Source organism: Arvicanthis niloticus, chromosome 1 (assembly GCF_011762505.2).
Source record: "Arvicanthis niloticus isolate mArvNil1 chromosome 1, mArvNil1.pat.X, whole genome shotgun sequence".
NCBI lineage: Eukaryota > Metazoa > Chordata > Mammalia > Rodentia > Muridae > Arvicanthis > Arvicanthis niloticus.
In genome coordinates this window covers 113,801,079-113,821,304 of record NC_047658.1, presented here as the reverse complement: position 1 = coordinate 113,821,304, position 20,226 = coordinate 113,801,079, and the positions used below count along the sequence as shown (strand labels likewise).

General features: G+C 47.9%; 2 protein-coding genes across 2 annotated transcripts; one reads left to right on the top strand and one right to left on the bottom strand.

Moving 5' to 3' along the window:
* Positions 1-382: 382 nt before the first annotated feature.
* On the bottom strand, positions 383-5,016 carry Eif1ad (eukaryotic translation initiation factor 1A domain containing). Its single transcript, XM_034515753.2, has 6 exons — positions 4,787-5,016; positions 3,510-3,728; positions 3,287-3,395; positions 3,091-3,199; positions 2,882-2,929; positions 383-1,940 (listed from the first exon to the last, which is right to left on the bottom strand). Exons 2-6 carry the CDS (start codon positions 3,594-3,596, stop codon positions 1,790-1,792), a joined length of 504 nt encoding a protein of 167 aa, XP_034371644.1. The 5' UTR covers positions 3,597-3,728; positions 4,787-5,016; the 3' UTR covers positions 383-1,789.
* A 268-nt stretch (positions 5,017-5,284) lies between these two features.
* On the top strand, positions 5,285-7,252 carry Banf1 (barrier to autointegration nuclear assembly factor 1). The gene is made up of 3 exons (XM_034515766.2): positions 5,285-5,423; positions 6,064-6,202; positions 6,730-7,252. Exons 2-3 carry the CDS (start codon positions 6,080-6,082, stop codon positions 6,874-6,876), a joined length of 270 nt encoding a protein of 89 aa, XP_034371657.1. The 5' UTR covers positions 5,285-5,423; positions 6,064-6,079; the 3' UTR covers positions 6,877-7,252.
* Positions 7,253-20,226: the final 12,974 nt, after the last annotated feature.

Sequence of the window (20,226 nt, the reverse complement as noted above, 5' to 3'; positions counted from 1 at the left end):
GCTTTGCCTAAAGGTGTGTGCCATAATGCCTGCTTTTTGTTTGGACAGGACCTCACTCTATAGCTCTGGTTGACCTAGAACTCGGAGATCTGCCTGCCTTTGTCTCTCAAATGTTGGGATTGGGATTAAAGGTATGCACTAACCATACCTGTCCGTATCTGAAATTTTTAAAAGGTACTATCAATGAGAAAAGAATGAGCCCTTTAATGAATGAGTTAGGGGCAAGTGGCTCTTTCTCTAGTTAAAAAGTTCTCTACTTCCCATAAACGACACAGCAAAAAACTGTGGATCTAGCTCAGTATGAACACCGTCTACCATGCCAAGTGTTTAAGGCTCGAGGTTCAATACACAGTAATAAGCAAAACCAAAAAAGAACTCATCATAAAAAAATTCAGAGAAGTTAAAGATAGGTTTATCTTTAACCCATCTGGTTTATTTTTCCATGTATATACATCTGTATTTTATACATGTGTATACCCAAGGATACATTCACTATCATAAAAGCAAACATAACGAACATATTTGAGAGCCAGAGGGGATGTGATCACAAGATTTCCTGATCATAAATGAGAGATTCTACATAGTACATGAAGCTAATACACGCCTCTATGTTCAACCAACTACCCACAACAGAAAAACAAAATCCCTCAGAAAACAAAAGGAAGGCTCCAAAGTAGAAGTCCCTTTAGTACAAAACCACAATGAAAACACACACAAGCACAGCAGGAGTAGGCAACAGGGCTGAGTAGTTCCATTGTGGGATGGAGCAAATGACCATGGGCAAGACTAAGCCAAGAGGTCAACTTCACCAGGATCTGAAGGGGCTAGGTCAATGCCAGCAGTGTAGCCAGAAGCCTCCCAACCAATGAGGCCATAGTTCACAGAAGCTTGTACAGTTTAGTGAGTACCTGGGCTACTGAAGAATCTTTGAACTAAAGCAATGAGAGTAAGTAAATGAAAGGAGGCAGTCATGAGCAAAGGTCTGAGTCGCCACAAGAAGCTTCTGATGCTGAGGTACAAGGGGTAAGGGCGTTACAACAGCCTCTAATAAAAGGTTATTAGCCCACAGGTTCATGCCAGTGAGGCAGGACAGCTATTGAGTTGGCTAGCCTAGACTACACAGTGATTTCCAAGCAAACCTAGGTTAGAAACCGTCTCAAGATTACAGGAAATTAATACCCTGAGGAAATTAGAAAAAATTCAAAGAAAATCAGGAGACGGTAAGGAGGTATCTGACCACAGACACACCCTGGACATGACAGGTGGCTAAGGTGAAGAAAGATGGGGTGCACAGGTGCTGTTTGTATGGCAGCAGGTAGTAAGCAATATTGCAGTAAGGAATAAGAAGGCACCATGAGGTTTGTCCTGAGCTGTGCTTAAGGAGGCAAGTGGGTACTAAGTCCTGGCTGCAAGCTTAACGATTGGAATCACTACTGAATGTAAGCAGGTATGAAGGAAGAGTCATTAAGGCACGGCATCACTGTGAACCAGATACATGCAGCAGAGTCAGGCCAAACCATCTCCTTCCCTTCTACCCACACATGACCAAGGCTTCCACCACTGAAGAGACTTCACTTTACCATGAGCTTCCCTCCACACAGAGAGCCACTCAGACACCAGTGTAAGTCACTACCCACCAGGGGTTTAATTCTTTTAGGTCAGTTCAGAAAGGGGCCATGTGCTTTGTCCCCATCCAAAGGAAAAGATCTGCAGGGCACCCTGGGAATGTCCAAGCCCAGAAAAGCCAAGGGGTAGTCCCTGAGCAAGCAAGAGAAGTGGGTCCTGGGGCTCAGGCTGCCTCTTCCTCCTCTTCTTCACTCTCTTCCTCACTCTCATGATATTGTCTGTGATTGGTGTTGACAAAGAGGTCAGAATCATCTTCAGAACCTGACCCTTCTCCTGACAGCTGTGGCTCAGCGGGGAGTTCAGGCTGACTCTCTCTGTGGGAGCAAGAGGACAGAATAGGTAACATCTTTTGGGGAAAACAGATCTATAATTTAGAGTCCCCCAAACCAGGACTATCAACTAAACAATCAGAGTCCGCCAGGTTTCTGAAAATCAAAGAGCCCCAAACCCTTAGGTAGTGGCACATGCCTAGTATTCAGAAGGCTAAAGCAGAAGACAGACTGAGGACAGCCTGGGCTACATGAGATCCAGACTCAAGAATAAACTAAACAAAGCAACAAACAAACAAACAAACAAAACAACAAAAACTGGGAGAGGCTTCTTCTAGAGAAACAGAGCCAACAGGGAAACCTAGTCAAAGAAAACGGACTCAGGATCACCTCCCACCAGCCCTTCATCGGTTTCAGTGAGGATGCAGCCCCACCAGCATCACTGACAGGCAGTGCGCTCACATTTCCTAACAGCTTCCTAACGCTGCGACTCTAACAGTTCTTCATGTTGTGATGACCCCAACCATTAAATTATTTCAATGTTCCTTTATAACTGTAATTTTGCTACTGTTATGAATAATAATTTAAATATCTGACATGTGACCCTTAAAGTGGTCTTGAACCATAGGTGAGGATTGCTGCACTAAGCAATTTTTGAGAAAAGGTGTCCTGTACCCCAGGTTGGCTTTGAACATAAGCAGACCATGCTGGCCTCAAAACTCCTGATCTAGAATTGCAGGCATGTCCAACTACATCCAGTTAAGAACCTCCTTACAATACTAAAAAACGCATCTAAAGTCACTTGTCTATTAGGTAGCAAAGCCAGAATTTTAACATGTGACCTTCCAGCCACACTCATAACTACCCATTCTATTATATGTACTGAAGTTCTCAACAAGAGAAAAGCAAGATCCCCTTTCTCCTTGAGGCACCAAGATGTGAACTTGTACTTCTTGTCTTCCCTGGGCTGGGGGCTTGCCCCTTACCTGTTCATATTGTTTTGTTTCTCAGCTACCTCAGAGAAGGCTTCAGGCCTGTGACAAGAGAAGAGTCAGATTAGAGAGCAAAGTGAAACAGCTGCTTCCAAACGTCCCTTGGGACTGCATAACTTTGTCCTTCACACCCCACCCCCATTTCCTAGCTAGGATAATACTATCCCCAAAAGCCAGAGGGCAACTGATTAAGACCATCCTACCAGTGACCCTCCTTCTGTAGAGAGCGGACGTGGTTCTTGCAGAGCACAAAAGAGATCTCAGCCTTCACTTTTTCTCCTTCTTCAATAGGGTCAACAATGAGGAAGTCTCCTGTAGATGATAAGGGATAAAGGCCACTCCTGTTGTAAAGCAGGAAATCAAGGTCATGGTTCTGTACCATAGAGGGATGCTTCTAACCTCTCTTGATCCAGATGTTCTTCCGGTATTTGGAGGGCATGCTCACCAGGAAGCGCTGCCCTTGTGCTGTCTCTACCTCATGCAGATTGTTCCCAGGAGTCCTGAGGACCTGGTCCACAAAAGAGGAAGAACTAGCCACATCATCAGTTAGATCAAATATCCTCCGACCCGCAGTGAGCTCTCCCTTTCCACACCCCAGGGGTCCAATGGGAGAATTACTCACTTTCACTATCTGCTGTTGGTCAGAAGGCACCATGTGCTCTCCCAAAACCTCCTGTACCACATGCTTCCTCTTGCTGGCCTGAGACATGATGGTTTCTGTCCAGGGTCGTTAGGGTGCACAGACTGTCAGCTCTTCTTCTAGAATTACTTGGATGCCAGGCTTAGAAGCCAGGACTGCTTTCAAGAGAAGCAGCCTTATACGAAAAAGTGCCACCTTGCCCTGTTAAAAAACATACACCTTAGAGACTGTGGGACTTGCTGCTCTGGCAGAGAACCAAGTTTGTTTCCCAACACTCAAATTAATCCCACTCACAGGGGATTCAACGCCCTCTTTTGGAGACACACATGCAGGTAAAAACACTGATACACATAAAAAAAAATGAATAAAATCATTAAAAAAATAAACCACAAACTTAGCCCAAGTGCTGGTGTACATCTTTATTCCCAGAACTTGGAAGGGAGAGGTAGGCAGGTATCTGTTGAGTCCTAAGCCAACCTAGTCTACATAGGGAGACCCTAAACCAAAAACAAACAAGCATGACCTTTAAGGGCCAGAGAGATGTCTTATGAGACAGCACCCACATCTGATGGTTCACAACCATCTTGAACTCCAATTCTATGGGGGGCCAACGCCCACTTCTGGCTTCCCAGGGCACTTGCAACACCACCCATATGGTAAATCTTCAAAAGCACGTAAGGGATGTAAGGGTGGCTCAAGCCTTCAATGTTAGTACTCTAATTCCAACCCATGGAGGCTGAAGCAGGTGAATCTCTGTGGAGCCAAGAGCCGGCATGGTCTACGTAGTGAGATCATGGAAAAACACCCAGCACACGGCAAGTCCTGTGAGTTCTACTTCTTCATTTTGTTTTGTTTTGTTTTTTGTTTGTTTGTTTGGTTTTTCGAGACAGGGTTTCTCTGTGTAGCCCTGGCTGTCCTGGAACTCACTCTGTAGACCAGGCTGGCCTTGAACTCAGAAATCCACCTGCCTCTGCCTCCCAAGTGCTGGGATTAAAGGCGTGCGCCACCTCTGCCCGGCATGCAGTTCGACTTCTAAGTACTGTTGTGATGATGAAACCACACGCACCGATTATTCTGACAGCCTCTGGGAGAAGTTTAAAATAAACTACGTTTCTCCATATGCTTGAACTTCCCCAAGTCTAGGAGAGCCATACAACGTAGGACTTCCTAACACATCACACATCACAGGCACAGACTGACTCGGCGACCATCACGACGCAAAAAGACCCTTCGAGCAAAGAACCACCCAAATCACTCACCCGCTCGGCGCTACACAAGCAAGCTCTGTTTTCCAGGTTGACGGTGAAAGCAGCTCGTCCACGACTCACCTCAAGAGTGAGTCAACAAAAACCAGAGAAATGCGACTTGCAGGTGGTCACGACGGTAGCGCCGGTTTGGACGCTCGGCCTCAAACCTCCGGTGTTCCTACCTTCCGTCTGCGGGTTTGAGGTGATAGACCTGACTCTGAGGAAACCGCGCCGTGAATTGCACTTCCGGGGCTCTCAGAGGCCCTTCGGATGCCCCGCCCCCGCTTTGTCCGTTCCTTTAACTCTTCCCTCCATCAAGTCAGACAAAAGTTCCGGTACTGGGCAGGAAAAACTTCTCGGAGGCTTCAATCCCACAGACCGGAAGGGCTGCTGTAGAAACAAAATCCATCAAAAGCAGTGTGGCTTTCTGAGAGGGCTCTGAAAACAGCGACTACTGTGGGCGCCACGGCTAGCAGTCGCGCTTCAACTCTATGGCTCCGGGTGGCTAGACGTGCCCAATTTGGGGATTATTTTGTGGGCGCTCATAAAACGACCCGGAAACGGAAGTCGAAGAACGTTCTTGTAGCTTGAGGTATCGGCGGGAGCGGCCGAGTGGCGCGAGGAGCCGTTATCAGAGCCGGAGCTGCGGGTGAGCGTGAGAAGCGAAGCGGGGCTCCGGCTGGAGGGCAGTGGCGGCGCGCAGAGGCGGGAGGGAGAGGAGTCCATCAAAGAGGCGCGCCTTTGCAGTGGAGCAGCCCGAGTCTGCGGGAGGGGCGGTGCGCGGCATGTAGGGGCGGCGGCGCGTGGAGGAGGCGGGGCGGCGCGCTTGGGGCGGGGCCTGAGGGACCAGAGAGGCGTGGGCTTCGGCAGGCTGCCGGAGCGTGTGTGTCGCGCTTGTCCGCCTCTGGAGGGCGGCTAGGATAGCGAGAGCCTCTTGCCATTCCTACCTCGTGGTAGATCCCAACAGGGTCTGTGTCTGTCTGCACAAGTTCACCGAGAGTGAGAGCTTGGCTACTGAGTCTGGGAATCTATCTGTTGCCTTACGTCCACCACCTGTTAGTAGTGCAAGCTAGTCTATCCATCGGGTCAGTACCCAAACCCCGGATCCACAGAAAGTGGAAATTTCTGAATAGCGTGGATAGGGGTTTGGGGGTGCGTTCCCTGGCCCTCAGTTTTCGAATGTGTGTAATGAGGCCACTCAAGGAAGCAGCCACAGTAGCTGTCATAGGATATTGCCCTTGGGAGTTGTGGTCTTCAGTCCTAACCTGCTTTTTTTTTGGGATTCCCAGGTTAAGCCTGATCAAGATGACAACCTCCCAAAAGCACCGAGACTTCGTGGCAGAGCCCATGGGGGAAAAGCCAGTGGGGAGCCTGGCCGGGATTGGTGACACCCTGAGCAAGAGGCTGGAAGAAAAGGGCTTTGACAAGGTGTGGGGTGGCTGCAAATGCCAGAGAGGGGTAGGAGTGAAGGTTGGCAACAGATGTTACCAAGCAGATTGGGAGGGAGAGAAGTAGGGATGTGGAGAGGGCCTGGACAGTAATACATATTTTGAAGTGTTTAGGGGGTACTGGGGAGACAAGGCACTTCTTCATTTTTGTGTTTTGTTGAGACAGGGCTTCTCAGTGCTAGGATTAAAGGTGTATCCCATTGTGCTCTGCCCTATTGTGTGTTTTAAATGTCACCAAAATGAAACTAGGCATATTTGGTTGTGTTTATGACACTTAGGATGTTGAGGGAAGAGGATTCCCATGGAGTTTAATGCCAGCCCTGGCAACAAAGGAACAAACCCTGTCTTAAAACAACCAAAACAAAACTGACCTTGCCCTCTCAAGTATTCACCAACTAACCCTCCCTGGTTCAAAGGTCTAGTACCTTCAGAGTGGCATCAGTGTAGACAGTCTTGTTGCCTTTAGCCCATAAGATACTTAGCTACGCGCCATTGTCTGTTTTGCAGGCTTATGTGGTCCTTGGCCAGTTTCTGGTGCTAAAGAAAGATGAAGACCTCTTCCGAGAATGGCTGAAAGACACCTGCGGTGCCAATGCCAAGCAGTCCCGGGACTGCTTTGGGTGCCTTCGAGAATGGTGTGATGCCTTCTTGTAATGTTCTCAGGGGACCCCTCAGCCCCCAACCACAGCATAGTGTCTCCAGAGTCTGCAGCAGGGCAGGGCTCCTCCCTGTCTTCCATGAAGGAAAAGATTGCTGTTGTCATCCTCACCTCCTATGTACTCCAGGGTCTTCTGGGAGTTTTCTCCCCTCAGCATTTCAGCCTTTCTCGAATTCTGCCCTTGCATGCCTTCCCCTTCCACCTCCCCTGCAATTTTATGGCAACAGCTACCAGCTTTCCTGAATGGATTCCTGGCCCCCCTCTCCCTCCATCACCATCTGTTGGATGCCCTTTGGCTCCTTTCCTTTTTTTGGCAAAAACAGTCACTGTCCTTATAAAAGATTTTTAAATTAATAAAGTCAGTGGCCTTCATACTTGGTGTTCTGTGTCAGAGAGTAGATGGGCTAGAGAGTTGTGTCTTCCCAGGGCTGGACACATCTACTTTATTCGTTATCAGTGCAGACCGAAACTGGTGCCTTCCCTTTCCCCTCCCAAGAGGGAGCCACCCTAACCATGTGGGCCTTGGGCAGGTGCCCTGGGTGTCCCAATTCCTAAATAGTGTGGGATAGAGTGTGGGTTGCTTTTTTTTTCTCCTGGGAGCCAGGTAGGCTGTAGGCTTCCAGATGTCAAGTCAACAGTCAGTCTAGGCAGCACCTGGTGGAAAAGTCAGTGGGAGTCAAAGGTACCAGGAAGTGGGTGAATAGGATGTGGGTAAGAGTTCACCTGCCAGTCATCATGTCATGTGCTCTGTTAGCCTCTGGGAAGAAGGGTGGGACTCTTGCCGTTCGCCTGTCTATCCTAGACGTGGTAGGAGATGGTTAAACTTGAAAACCAAGTTCCCATTCTGTTGTTTTCAAGCTCATACTGTGAACCAACCCTGAAATGAGTATCTTTGTGTTTCTTAAATTTTTTACTTTGGAAAGGTGAAGAGATTTGGGGCTTAGAAAAGCTAATTTGCCCTTAAACTTGCAAGAAAATAGCCACTGGAGCTCAGAGTGGGAGCCTATAATCCTGCCATGTAGCCCATGCTGTGCTTTTTGAGCTTCATATGGGGGAAACTTGGGGCCGGGTACGGTGCTGTGTAACAATGATTCCTGTTTGGTGTTCATTCTTACAACTGAAGGTGTCATTGAGCAATGACTTGATTATAGTACAAATGAAATGCTTTTCTGCATATTCACTCTTCAGGAAGGCAAGGATGGCAGTACCAGACTGGGCATAGTATGAGATAATTCTTGTGATCACATGATAAAGGGAAGGTTAATAAGATGTTCTGCCTTTAATCCCTGCACTTGGGAGGCAGAGGCAGGTGGATCTCTGTGAGTGTGAGACCAGCCTGGTCTACATAGTGAGTTCCAGAGCAGCTAAGGCTATACACAGAGAAACCCTGCCTCAAGGGAGGGGAAAAAAAATGAGATGGTCTCTATTAAAACTAGAAACTTGCCAGGCAGTGGTGGCACATGCCTTTAATCCGAGCACTTGGGAGGCAGAGGCAGGCGGATTTCTGAGTTTGAGGCCAGCCTGGTCTACAGAGTGAGTTCCAGGACAGCCAGGGCTACACAGAGAAACCCTGTCTCCAAAAAACCAAAAACCAAACCAAAACAAAACAAAAAACCTAGAAACTTAATTTAAAACCTGATTAAAGAGATGAACACAGCGTGGGTGAGGATATTCTTATTGATAAAATCCCCACCCATAATTCATATCAGAGCTGCAGTCAAGGAACTGTGAGACATGGCTCAGTTTGTACAGGGCTTGTGGTGGTACATGCCTCAATAATTAGGGAGATATGAGCATGGGATCTGAAGTTGAAGGTCATCCTTAGCCACAAAGCAAATTCCAGGCCAGTCTAGGGTGCATGAAATTCTGTCTCCTAAAGAAAATGGTTTGTAGAGATGGCTCAGGGACTGAACACTTGCTGTGAAAGCAAGAGGACCGAAGTTCAAATCCAAAGCACCCACCTAAAACCAGACATGGTTGCATGTGCCTTTAGAACCATCACTCCATGCTGGGCGGTGGTGACACACGCCTTTAATCCCAGCACCTGGGAGGCAGAGGCAGGCGGATTTCTGAGTTCGAGGCCAGCCTGGTCTACAGAGTGAATTCCAGGACAGCCAGGGCTACACAGAGAAACCCTGTCTCGAAAAAAACGAAAAAAAAAAAAAAAAAAAAAGAACCATCACTCCTCACTCCACTGCTGCAGGGCAGAGAGAATCCAAGGAGATAACTGGCCAGCCTGGCTAAAACAGCTTCAGGTGCAGTGAGAGAGCCTTTCAACAAGTAGAGAGGAGAACATGAAGGATGATACCTCATCCTCCTCTGGCCTCCACAAGTCCACAAGGACCCATTCCTCACCACACATGCACACGCACATGCACACAGGGACACAGACTGGGGGATGTAGTTGTGTGGTATGATGCTAGCATTCATGAGCTGATGGGTTCAGGGGACAGCATAATAGGGAACTTGATAGAGGAGCTGAAAGCCCCAAGGGAGGATTTTAAAAGAGCATATGGAAAGGGTTCACTTGGATTAGAAATCAGAAAAACAAGGGTCCCTAATACCTACCTGACTGGCAAAAATCTCAAGTCAGACAGTATCAAGTGTTGAGCAAATGGAGCAACAGGAACTGATCCCAGTTGGTGGGAGTAGATTGCGATGAGCACGCTGGGAAAGCAGCTGAGTATTATTTTGCAAAACTGACACACCCCATGAGCCATCAGTTCCATTCTTAGGATTGTGCCTGTAAGAAACTGAATACCTGCACCAGGACTTTTGAGAAACACTCACAGCTGCCTAGTCTGTGAGACCCTGCAGTACAGGCTGGGGGTTTCTATTTCTAGTGTGAGCCACAACAGGGAAAGTGAACCAGAGCAGTAGTTCAGAGTGATCTCAGCATGGGACCATGGCCACAAAAACATGTGGAGGCACACACTTAATCCCAGTACTCAGAAGGCAGAGGCAGGTAGATTTCTGAGTTCAAGGCTAACCTGGTCTACAGAATGAGTTCCAGGCCAGCCAGGGCTACACAGAGAAACTGTCTCAAAACAAAACAGTCTTTTACTCTCAGGATTTTTATGCTTGTGTCTTGCTGTGTGGGCCTGGCTAACCTGGTATTTACTGTGGAGCCCAGACGGCCTCAAGCTCACAGCAATTCTGCCTTAAGCTCCTAGTGCCAGGATTGTAGTCCCACACTGTGACCTGCTTCCATCCATGTTCAGAAGCAAATTCTTGCTTAGAGATCCCCATAGTGGTAGTAAAGTTAGAAAGAAAACCAAGGAACTCCTTACTGCAGAGAATCAGTGACAGGTTTTGGGTGCAGCACTGCTCTAGTGCTTGATTGGTGTGCACAGTGGACTCCAAAACAGACACCAAAGGGTTAAAGAAAAAAGTCAATAGTAAAGATGAATTGCCATATTAAATCTTAGGAGAGCTGGGCAGTGGTAGCGCACGCCTTTAATCCCAGCACTTGGGAGGCAGAGGCAGGCAGATTTCTGAGTTCGAGGCCAGCCTGGTCTACAAAGCAGGACAGCCAAGGCTACACAGAGAAACCCTGTCTCGAAAAACCAAAAAAAAAAAAAAAAAAAAAAAAAAAAAAACTTTGGAGAAGGAAGGTTAATGATGATGGAGGGGCTTGTAAGTACAGGTGACATTTTCATTTTCGAGTCCCAGAGGTAAAATTGGTGACACTAAGTATTGAATTGAGCAGGGTTTTAGAAGTAGCTAATGATAGAACAATTACCTAGCATGTGTTAAGTCCTGTGTGCCAGGTCTATCCTCTCAAAGAACATGAACATGAGTGTTATGTCCTCTGTCCTGTGTACTGGTGATATTGCAGAACTATAAGATAAAAGTTAAATCAAAAACGTCCCAAGGATGCCGGGTGGTGGTGGTGCACGCCTTTAATCCTAGCACTTGGGAGGCAGAGGCAGGTGGATTTCTGAGTTCGAGGCCAGCCTGGTCTACAGAGTGAGTTCCAGGTCAGCCAGGGCTACACAGAGAAACCCTGTCTCAAAAAAAACCAAAAAAAAAAAAAAAAAAAAAAAAAAAAAAAAAAAAAAAAAAGTCCCAAGGAGTGCTACGTGTGGTAGTGTGTGCCTATAATCCCAGCCTTAGGGAGGCACAAGGAGGAGGATTGAGAGCTGGAGACCAGCCTGGGCTCTGGAGTAAGACAGTCCCCCAGAACATCAAAACAAAGCAAACAAATCATGAAAACAAAACAAGATTTGAGCCTCGAAGAATCAGGCAAGGAGTCAGAAACTGTCGTGAGTGTGGAAGAGAGCTCACTCCAGGCTCGGTCCAGGTAGTGTAGACAGCCCACCTGGAGTGGGTACCGGCTACCCTCAGCGGCGGCCACAACACTAGCACTGTACCCACATCTCCAAGGTACAAAGCAAGGTGCAGTTAGGACATCAGCAATGGCCCTGCAGATGCAGGAGCAGTCAAAACAGGAATAAAAACTCATCTGTGAGTCAGGCATGGTGATGCACACCTTTAATCTTAGCACTTAGGAGGCAGAGGCAGGTGGAACTCTGAGAGTTCAAGACCAGCCTGCTCTACATCATTCTAGGACAGCCAGGGTTATATAGGCAAACCCTGTCTCCAAAGAAAAGAATAAGTTTACTCATAAATATCTTTTTAAAAGACATATGAATGTCAAGATGTATGACCAAAAATTGCCTAATTTTAAAGAAAGACTGACTCCAGCCTTGAATCAAATCACTCATTTCTCCTGGCTAGGAAGGTAGGCAGCCATAAGGCATAGTGGGTGGCCCTCACCACATGACTACTGCTTCAGGAAAGTGAGCATGGGTGCCTCAGCTTCTTTCAAGGGCCAAGCCTCTGTTCCCTCTGTAGCTCCCTGCAAGAATTCCCTTTACTCCATGTCTGAGTTCCTAGGTCAGAACACGATTCTTAACTGACAATGGGAAAGGCTAGAGGGAGAGCCGTGGACAGCCAGCCTGGGCTCCCAAGTGCCCCCAACTAACCTGCCTGGTTGCCAGCTAGTGGCTGGCATCAAATATTGACCCTGGATACGAGAGTATAACCAGAAGACCAGAGTCTCTGGAGACAATGTGGACCTCAGAGTCAGCCCCCAGCCATACCATAGGGATGTAATGAGAGGTAATAGCCACATCCCAGGCAAAGCCTGGGCCCCCCTGGCTTTTCCATCTTGACTTAGTACAGTCAGGTAGAGGCCTGGCTAAACCTATCCTGATTCAGCCTAAGGCCAGCATGGGGTATAGGAAGGAGAGTCTGGAGCTTCCCCTTGTGGTGGAAGTTTTCTGGAAGGACTTGGGATTACACAGGGCCTTCTCTCTTTTTTTTTTTTTTGTTTAATATTTTATTTATTTTATATATATGATGAATACACTGTAGCTGTCTTCAGACACACCAGAAGAGGGCGCCAGATCCCATTACAGATGGTTGTGAGCCACCATGTGGTTGCTGGGAATTGAACTCAGGACCTCTGGAAGAACAAGCAGTGCTCTTAGACGCTGAGCCATCTCTCCAGCCCTACACAGGGCTTTCTCATTCTCTATACTAGACCATGATTGTCCTTGGTCACAGAGAGATGTGGCAGTCAGGGGCTGACTTCTGGGAAGGAGGCTAGTGCCAAGCTCACCCTCATTGTCCACTGTGTCCCCCACCACCCTCTGAATCTGTGCTGCAACTTTGAGTTCCTTGAAGTCCCCTGGAAGAACATCACTCAGCTTCTAAAGCATGACTGCGTGCAGGTGTGACCGGCCCCAGGGTGACAGTGTCAGGATCCCACAGGAACAAGCATGGTGGAGGCACCTCAGGGCCATGAGCTGTGTCTGCTGCAATAAATCTTCAGCTCTGCTTCTTGCACTGTTTTCTCCTGTGTGTTTCACCACCCTGACTGACCCTCACTCTGCTCTCAGTGACTCTCAGAATCCCTCAGATGACAGAGCACAGTGCCACCCCTGGTGATCTCTGCTGTCCTGGCCCAAGCAGTACTGAGCACACAGGGCTCAGCTCTATAAGATGGATCCTTAAATACTGTAGCATCTCAGACAGAAAGGGACCACCTTCCAGCACTCCTAAGCACAGCCACAGACTCCCTCCATATGTGTGTGTGATGCAACTAAAGAAACAGTCAAATGATGCCCTAAGACTAGCTAAGATTTGGGGTATCAGGGAACACTCTGAAGGGGAACAGCACCCTGATGATCTCAGCACACAGAATCACACCTGGTCGGGGCATGGGTATGACACTGGAGGCCCAGCCTACAGTCCTATGGCTGCTGGTGGCTAGAGGTGACTGTTCTTCCGAATTACTGGAGGCCATGAGGCTCCAGTCCCTCTTCCATCCTCCTCAAAGGCACAATGTCTTGCCCTGGGCAAGACCTCTGAAAGGAGCTAGACACACAGCCCCAGTGGGGTAAACTCAAATGTACTGCATCCAGAGAGGAGAGTCCCCAGGAGAGATATAATTCAAAGGTGCAGATACAATATTTTTAAAATGACCTTATCTGTTTATCTGAGTGTGAGGGTGGTCATGTAAAGATGAAAAGACGAGCTGTGGGAATCAGTTCTTTTCTTCCACCGTGTGGGGCCCAGGAATAAAACTCACTTTTGGCTGAAAGCGTCATTATCTGTTGAACCATTTATTTCACCAGCCCCAAATGCAATGCTCTGTGCAAACTCACTTGGCAGTCTGAATCCTTTATTCCTCTCCTAAGAAGAATTCGTCAGTACAATTGTCAGACACACAGACACAGACACAGACACAGACACAGACACAGACACACAGACACTGAGGCACAGAGAGACAGAGACACAGACAGAGAGAGACAAAGAGATGCAAAATGTGCCCAGATGCTCCAGGACACCAAGGACACGCCATGAAAAACAACACCCACAGCAAAGTCAACACAGAAGGAGCACGCCCCAGAGAGACAACCCAGGGATGGGCACGTAGCTCCCAAACTCAAAAGTCTGAGACCCTTGTGCCTGCCAAAGGTGTGTTCTGATGTACAGACATGTCACCACACCTTGGGACAGGACACAGTGAATGAGCACTTTGAGAGCACTAAGTATCAGCAGTGTCAGGCCCAAGCTGGCAGTATAGGAATGGTATGAAAAGTACCTTAGTTCAGGAACTCTGTGACCACCATGGTCAGCAGGGTAATGATCCCCAAGAGGCAAACAGACAGTTTGGTTCAACGTACCTAAGTAGCCAGTGGTGGTTCACTCTTCAAGAGTCTGACCGCAGGTATCACACCTCAGCATCCTTTCTTCACTGCTCATGGTCTCTTTCTTCAAAGTGAGTCCTCATACTTTGTTTGCTTCCGTCTCCTAATTGGCCCCTGCCTGTCACTAGGACCCAGTCACCAGGTGCCTTGGGTGGGGGGTCAGGATTTTGGCAGTTTGGGGCCCAGGCTAAGGTCGTAGGGGCTGTGAAACAAATACCCTAGAAACCAAATATGGTAGATAAATATCAGATAGCATTGAGCAAATGAAGAAAAATAGTATGGATACTTTCATGCAAAGTTAAGAAGTCAAATCCTGCTTAGTGATCCAAATATGTGTGATGAAACTCAATAAAAAATGAGAAAATGTTTATTGCCAAAGCCAATAGCAGAACCAGGTGTGGTCAAGCATGCCTGCCAGCCCCATATTCAAGAAGCAGGTGCAGAGGATGGGCAAAGAGTTCAGGGTTAGTCTGGAATTCTAGGCTACATACCCTGTTTCAAACAAAGAACAAAAAAGTCAATAGTAAAGAAAAATTCCAGGGGACTGGTGAGATGGCTCAGTGGTTACAAGCATTGGCTACTCTTCCAGGGGACTCAGGTTCAATTCCCAGCGACCAGTACTCACAGCTGCGAGTAATTCCAGTTGTAGGGAATTTGATACATTGCATGTGAAATAAAAGTAAATAAACAAAAAGAAAGAAAAAAGTCCATATTGGTTATCTTTGGAGGTAGAAAGGAAGGTAGGAAAACATCAAAGGGATTGGCATTTCCATTTCTGTGTGTGTGTGTGTGTGTGTGTGTGTGTGTGTGTGTGAGAAAAGAGAGAGAGAGAGAGAGAGAGAGAGAGAGAGAGAGAGAGAGAGAGAGAGAATGTGTGTGTTTATATATTAGTGTGTGTGAACATTTGTGGAGAGGCCAGAGATCAGTGCCATGTGTCAGGTGTCCTCCTCAACCACCCCTCTACTTTAGTTTTGAGACAGGGTCTCTCACTGAAACTGGAGCTCACTGGTTCCATTAGACTGGCCAGCAAGCCCCAGAGACCCTCTTGCCTACCTCCCCAGCAAGATTACACACAGGTGTCATGACAGCTGGCTTTTTACACAAATGCTAGAAATTTGACCTCAAGTTCACCTGCTTGAGCAGCAGACACCTTAGCAGCTACATCTACCCAGCCACCTCCGTTTGTTTTATGAAGCCGAGTTTCATAAGCCCAGGCCACCATCCCCAGGCTTGCTTCTCTTGCCGTCGCCTTCTAAATATTAGGATTACAGACATGAACAACCACATTCAGCTTTGGTATTTCTGTTTCTTTCCTTTTTTTTGTTTGTTTTGGTTTGTTTTTTGGTTTACTTGTTTGTTCTTTCAGAAGGGTCTCACTATACCCTAGCTGGACTGGAACTTGCTATGTAGACCAGGCTAGCCTCAAACTCTGCCTACCTCTGCCTCCTGAGTGCTGGGATTAAAGGTGTGAGCCACCATGTCCAGCACTCTTTTTTCGTCCCCGCCCCTCCCCCCCCCTCCCCTCCCCCCCCCCCCCTCCCCCCTCCCCTCCCCTCCCCTCCCCCCCCTCCCCTCCCCCCTCCCCTCCCCTCCCCTCCCCTCCCCTCCCCTCCCCTCCCCTCCCCTCCCCTCCCCTCCCCTCCCCTCCCCTCCCCTCCCCTCCCCTCCCCTCCCCTCCCCTCCCCTCCCTTCATCTCTTCCTTCTCTTCTTTCCTCTTTTTCTTTTGACTCAGAGGACTCAGGAGGCCAGGCTAGCCTCACATTTGCTTTGTAGCTGAGTATGACCTTGAACTTCTTATCCTCCCGCCTCTGCCTCCAGAGTGCTGAGATTCCAGGCATGTGTTATAACACCTGGTTTGGCATTTCCATTTCTTGACCTGAAGGCTAGAAATATGTGTTGAATCTGTCATTCCTTGCCAAGAGGAACATAAGGTCTATGTCATTATCTTGGAATAATAGAAGTGTAAAAGGGAAACTGTGGAGAAGCAGGGCTGGACCGTCATGGGACCACTGTGTACTGTCATGACCAGGGACAAGGATTCGGTGAAGCAGGGCAGTGTGTGCATCTCCTCCTGGAAGGCAGACGTAAACAGGACTTAGCTCTGGCTGCAGCTTCTTCTGGGAGGTTTCTTTCTGTCTGCAGGCCCAACTAGTGGTGAGAGCATCTCTGGCCTTGTGGTTTGTAATACATGGCTGGCATTTTTTTTTTCACAGTTCAGGCATCAGTAGAGGCTGGGACAGAGACAGCTTGAGGAGTTACCCAAATCTTTTAGAACATCAACTCAGATAAACACTGTACCTTTGGTTTCCATGCAGGGAGGAAAATTCAGAACGAACCAGTATGAAGTAGATTTTGGTTTTATTAAAGACAGAAAAGCACTTAGGGAAGAATAGCACAGGTACCAGCTTCTCAGCTCCACAGTTTATTAAAACACTTATTATATTATTATTCTTGTTTTGGTGTTTTCAAGACACAGTTTCTGTGTGCAGCCCTGGCCATCCTGAACTCACCTTGTAGACCAGGCTGGCCTCACACTCACAGAGATCCACCTGCCTCTGCCTCCCGAGTTCTGGGATTAAAGGTGTGAGCAACCACAAAATAAATAAATAAAATACTAAAAAAGAATGATGGCACTGTGTTGTTTTGTTTGGCTTTGTTTGTATGTTAAGCCATGAATCCATAGGGAGGGGAATGAGCTCCAGCACCTTGGGCCCCCTCGGTTGGTCCACACAAACTGTGCCTCTCTGGCTCCCTTTCTGACTTCTGACTGTTTTTCTTCATCAGCTTCAGGAAGCTCGCTGCCTGCAGTCCCTGCACTCATTATCTTGGCAAGAGTCTCACCATGCTTGTTAGACTCACAGCTGAGTGATGCAGACTCCTCCTTATGGGGTACTTCTTGAACAGTGCCATTATCTTAATGTTTACAATATCACCCTTCTTGTGGATTCTCATGTATGTGGCCAAGGGAACGACACCATGCTTCCTAAGAGGCCTAGAGGAATGCAGTCGGTGTCCTTCTATTTCCACTGTATTTGTCATTTTGGTGAGCTACCTAAAAATAGTTGCCACAGAAGAAAGGCAAGTATGGGCTTCTTTTAAAATCTAGAAACAAAATGGGCATTTCTAAACACACATGTTTTTGTTGTTATGTTTTGTGTTTTGTTTTGTTTTATTTTGAGACAGGGTCTCCTTATGTAGCCCTGGCTGTCCTAGAACTCACTATGTAGACCAGGCTGGCCTCCAACTCAAAGATATATCCATGTGCCTCTGCCTCCACAGTGCTGAAATTAAAGGCATATGCAACCATACCCAGCTATTTTTACTTTATGTGTATGAGTGCTTGCCTGCATGGATGTTGATCTGTGACCACACATGTGCAGTTCCAGAATAGGCCAGGAGTGTTCTGTGTTCTAGAGCTGGAGTTGGGATCTGTCATGTTGATGCTAAGAGCCAAATCCTGGTCCTTGAAAGAGAAGCAAATTCCCTTAATCTCTGAGCTGTCTCTCTAGCAGGGATATGGTCTTCCTAAGGGACAGTTGATTTTTCTGGGGTTAAGAGATTTCTGCTGAGAGTCCTAGAAAATTGTAAGTTTATGGCTGGGAAGGGAGACAGGCCCTAACAAGATGCTAAGTGTGTTAGAATCCCTGATTCTCCACTGGTGAAAGACTTCAACCAGATTCTACCATGAGGAAGTCCTTTTCCTTTACATGTCTGGAATGTTCCCTATCTTTCTCTCATGCCTCACAGGCATGCTCAGCCTCACCCACATACATGGCACTGTCACACAGGCCCAGTGTGCTTAGGCAGGGGCTTGGATAAACCATAGCCTGCCCATACTTCAGCCTTAATTCTGCCAGACTGTAGCCAAAGCCAAGCAAGGACATGGAGACCTCCATGGAACTCTTCTCTGACTCCAGTTTATTTTGGTTATCTGTCTTTGCCCACCTGGTTTTGGCGCTGGCCCTAGGTGTGACTGTGTATGACATACAGGTTCTCTACACTGTTTACTTACCATTTGTCTCCTTGGCTTTCCCACAGGCTTTGTTTCTGAAGGGTCTGAAATCTGCTTCATCCTTCCCTTAAGCTGTGGGCTGTTCCTGAGACAAGTTGGCAGGCCATGAAGCCTTTATCAAGGCCCCATATTGCAACCCACATAAGTTCCTGGATCAGTCCTGGAGCAGGGCAGCAGGGGACAAAGGGCCTTCAGAGTGTATAGTATAATCAAGTGGCCTTTCATAGGTCCAGATCCAACTCAGTTAGCCTACCAAAGAGACCTAGGCTGGTGTGCTGATGCGGAAAGCAAACCCAGTGGATAGAAGTGGCTTTTCCTAGCATCTGTATACAGTGTTCAGCAGGCTGGGCCTACCTACCCACTGGGCTAAGAACATGGGTGAGCCTGTCTCTCATCCTTGCTCCCAGCCAGAGCTTGACCCCTCAGCCCCTCTTGTCTTTAGTGCTCAGATGTGGTCTCGTGCTTGTGATGAACTAGCTCACTAATCTAAGGGCTACTGGGGCTCTCTTCTTCCATCCCTGGGAAGGAAGAAACTGGGGCCACTTGGATGAGCATAGCCCAGGGCACTTCCTTACCCTGTGGTATTGAAGGCATGCTGTGGGAGCTGACAGCCGTCCTTCATGATCTAGATGTCCCCTCCATATAAAGATCTGGGCTCTCTGAGTGTCACTGGTAGATCTGGATGAAGTGCCACATAGACTTTGTGTTCAACAAAATTGTCTTTACTCAAAGAGATGGGAAGGAATTTGCTCCGCTGCCCCAGCCTCATCTCCATTCCACAGGGCATAGATGAGAAACCTCACCCAGCTGCATAAGGGAAGGCTGTGGCATTTAGGGGAACTCCTTCATGGAGTCACTGGTGGATTGCAGGTGTCCTTTAGTCACTGTTGGGCCACAGGTGCCCTTGCTATAAAATTTTCTTTCCAGGATATGGTATGACAGTGAGAAGAAGCAGAGCCTGAAGGATGGAATGTCCTCCACCTACATGAAGACTCAGGCAAGAGAATTCAAGATCCACTGGGCTTGTAGCCAGAGAAGACTGTTGTGGACAACCTAGGTTGTGGGGAGCAGCCTCTGGGCTACAGTGCAATTGGAGACTGTCCTGTGGCCAGTGGGGATGGGCAATTTTTAGCTTATCCTTGACCCAAGACCTTTGCAGGGTGGGGCAGCACACCTGTAAAGGGCACTTCTCCATGAAGTGGATCTTATATCCCTGTGGAACAGCCTGGGGCTAATACCCTGGGGTATTGCTGGCATGTGAGAGCTACCCCAGGTCCTACTACTGACCTTTGGTCTTTCCCTTTGGTCTCATTTCTTAGTAGGAAGAGATAATGGTCACTGTTCTGAAGAGTCACCATGAGAGTAAAATATGTCAGGCCCTGAGGTAAAGCCAGATGTACATATAGCAAGAGCCTGGAGTTGTCCATTACTGTTCTAGGTTCTTTCTCTCCAAAACTCCAGTTTAGCCAAATGGCTTCAGATTAACTCTCTGAATGATGCATTTGTAAGAGAGCCCACCTACCTTAATACTTGTGAGAAGGGGTCAGTGTGCTGAAAAGTCCTTGGAAATTGCTAGCTTTCGTGTCAGAGACTCATTGGCTTCACTGGCAGTGGACAAGAGGGCAGGGGTTAGTAACCCAGGAACTCATCTACTTTTAGGGTCAGTGACTTGTGTGTGTAGAAGCCAGAACCCAGTAAATGTCTGTTCCAGTTGCTTCCCACCTTATTTTCTGAGACAGGGTCACAGAATCAGGAGCTCATCAGTTCAGCTAGCCTGGCTGGCCAGAATTCCAAGAATCAGCCTGTTTTCTTTGCAGGTTCTGGGGATCTGAATTCATATCTATATGCTTGTGTGGCAGCCACTTTACCAACCAAGCCGTCTCCCCAGCCCCTCCAACTGAGTAGCTTTTGAGGGGCCTATAGGAGGTACATGTGTCTGTGACTCAATCCCACGACAGGTGAGCAGACCTGGGTGAGCTCGGAACTGGGGAGGCTTCCTGGACCTTTGGTGCTGCTTCACCCATGAATCCCTTGTGAGCTGTCTTGTTTCTTACTCTACTCTCTTCCCAGGGTTCCCAGTTCAGGGCCCTTGCCTGGTTAAGACTTACAGATC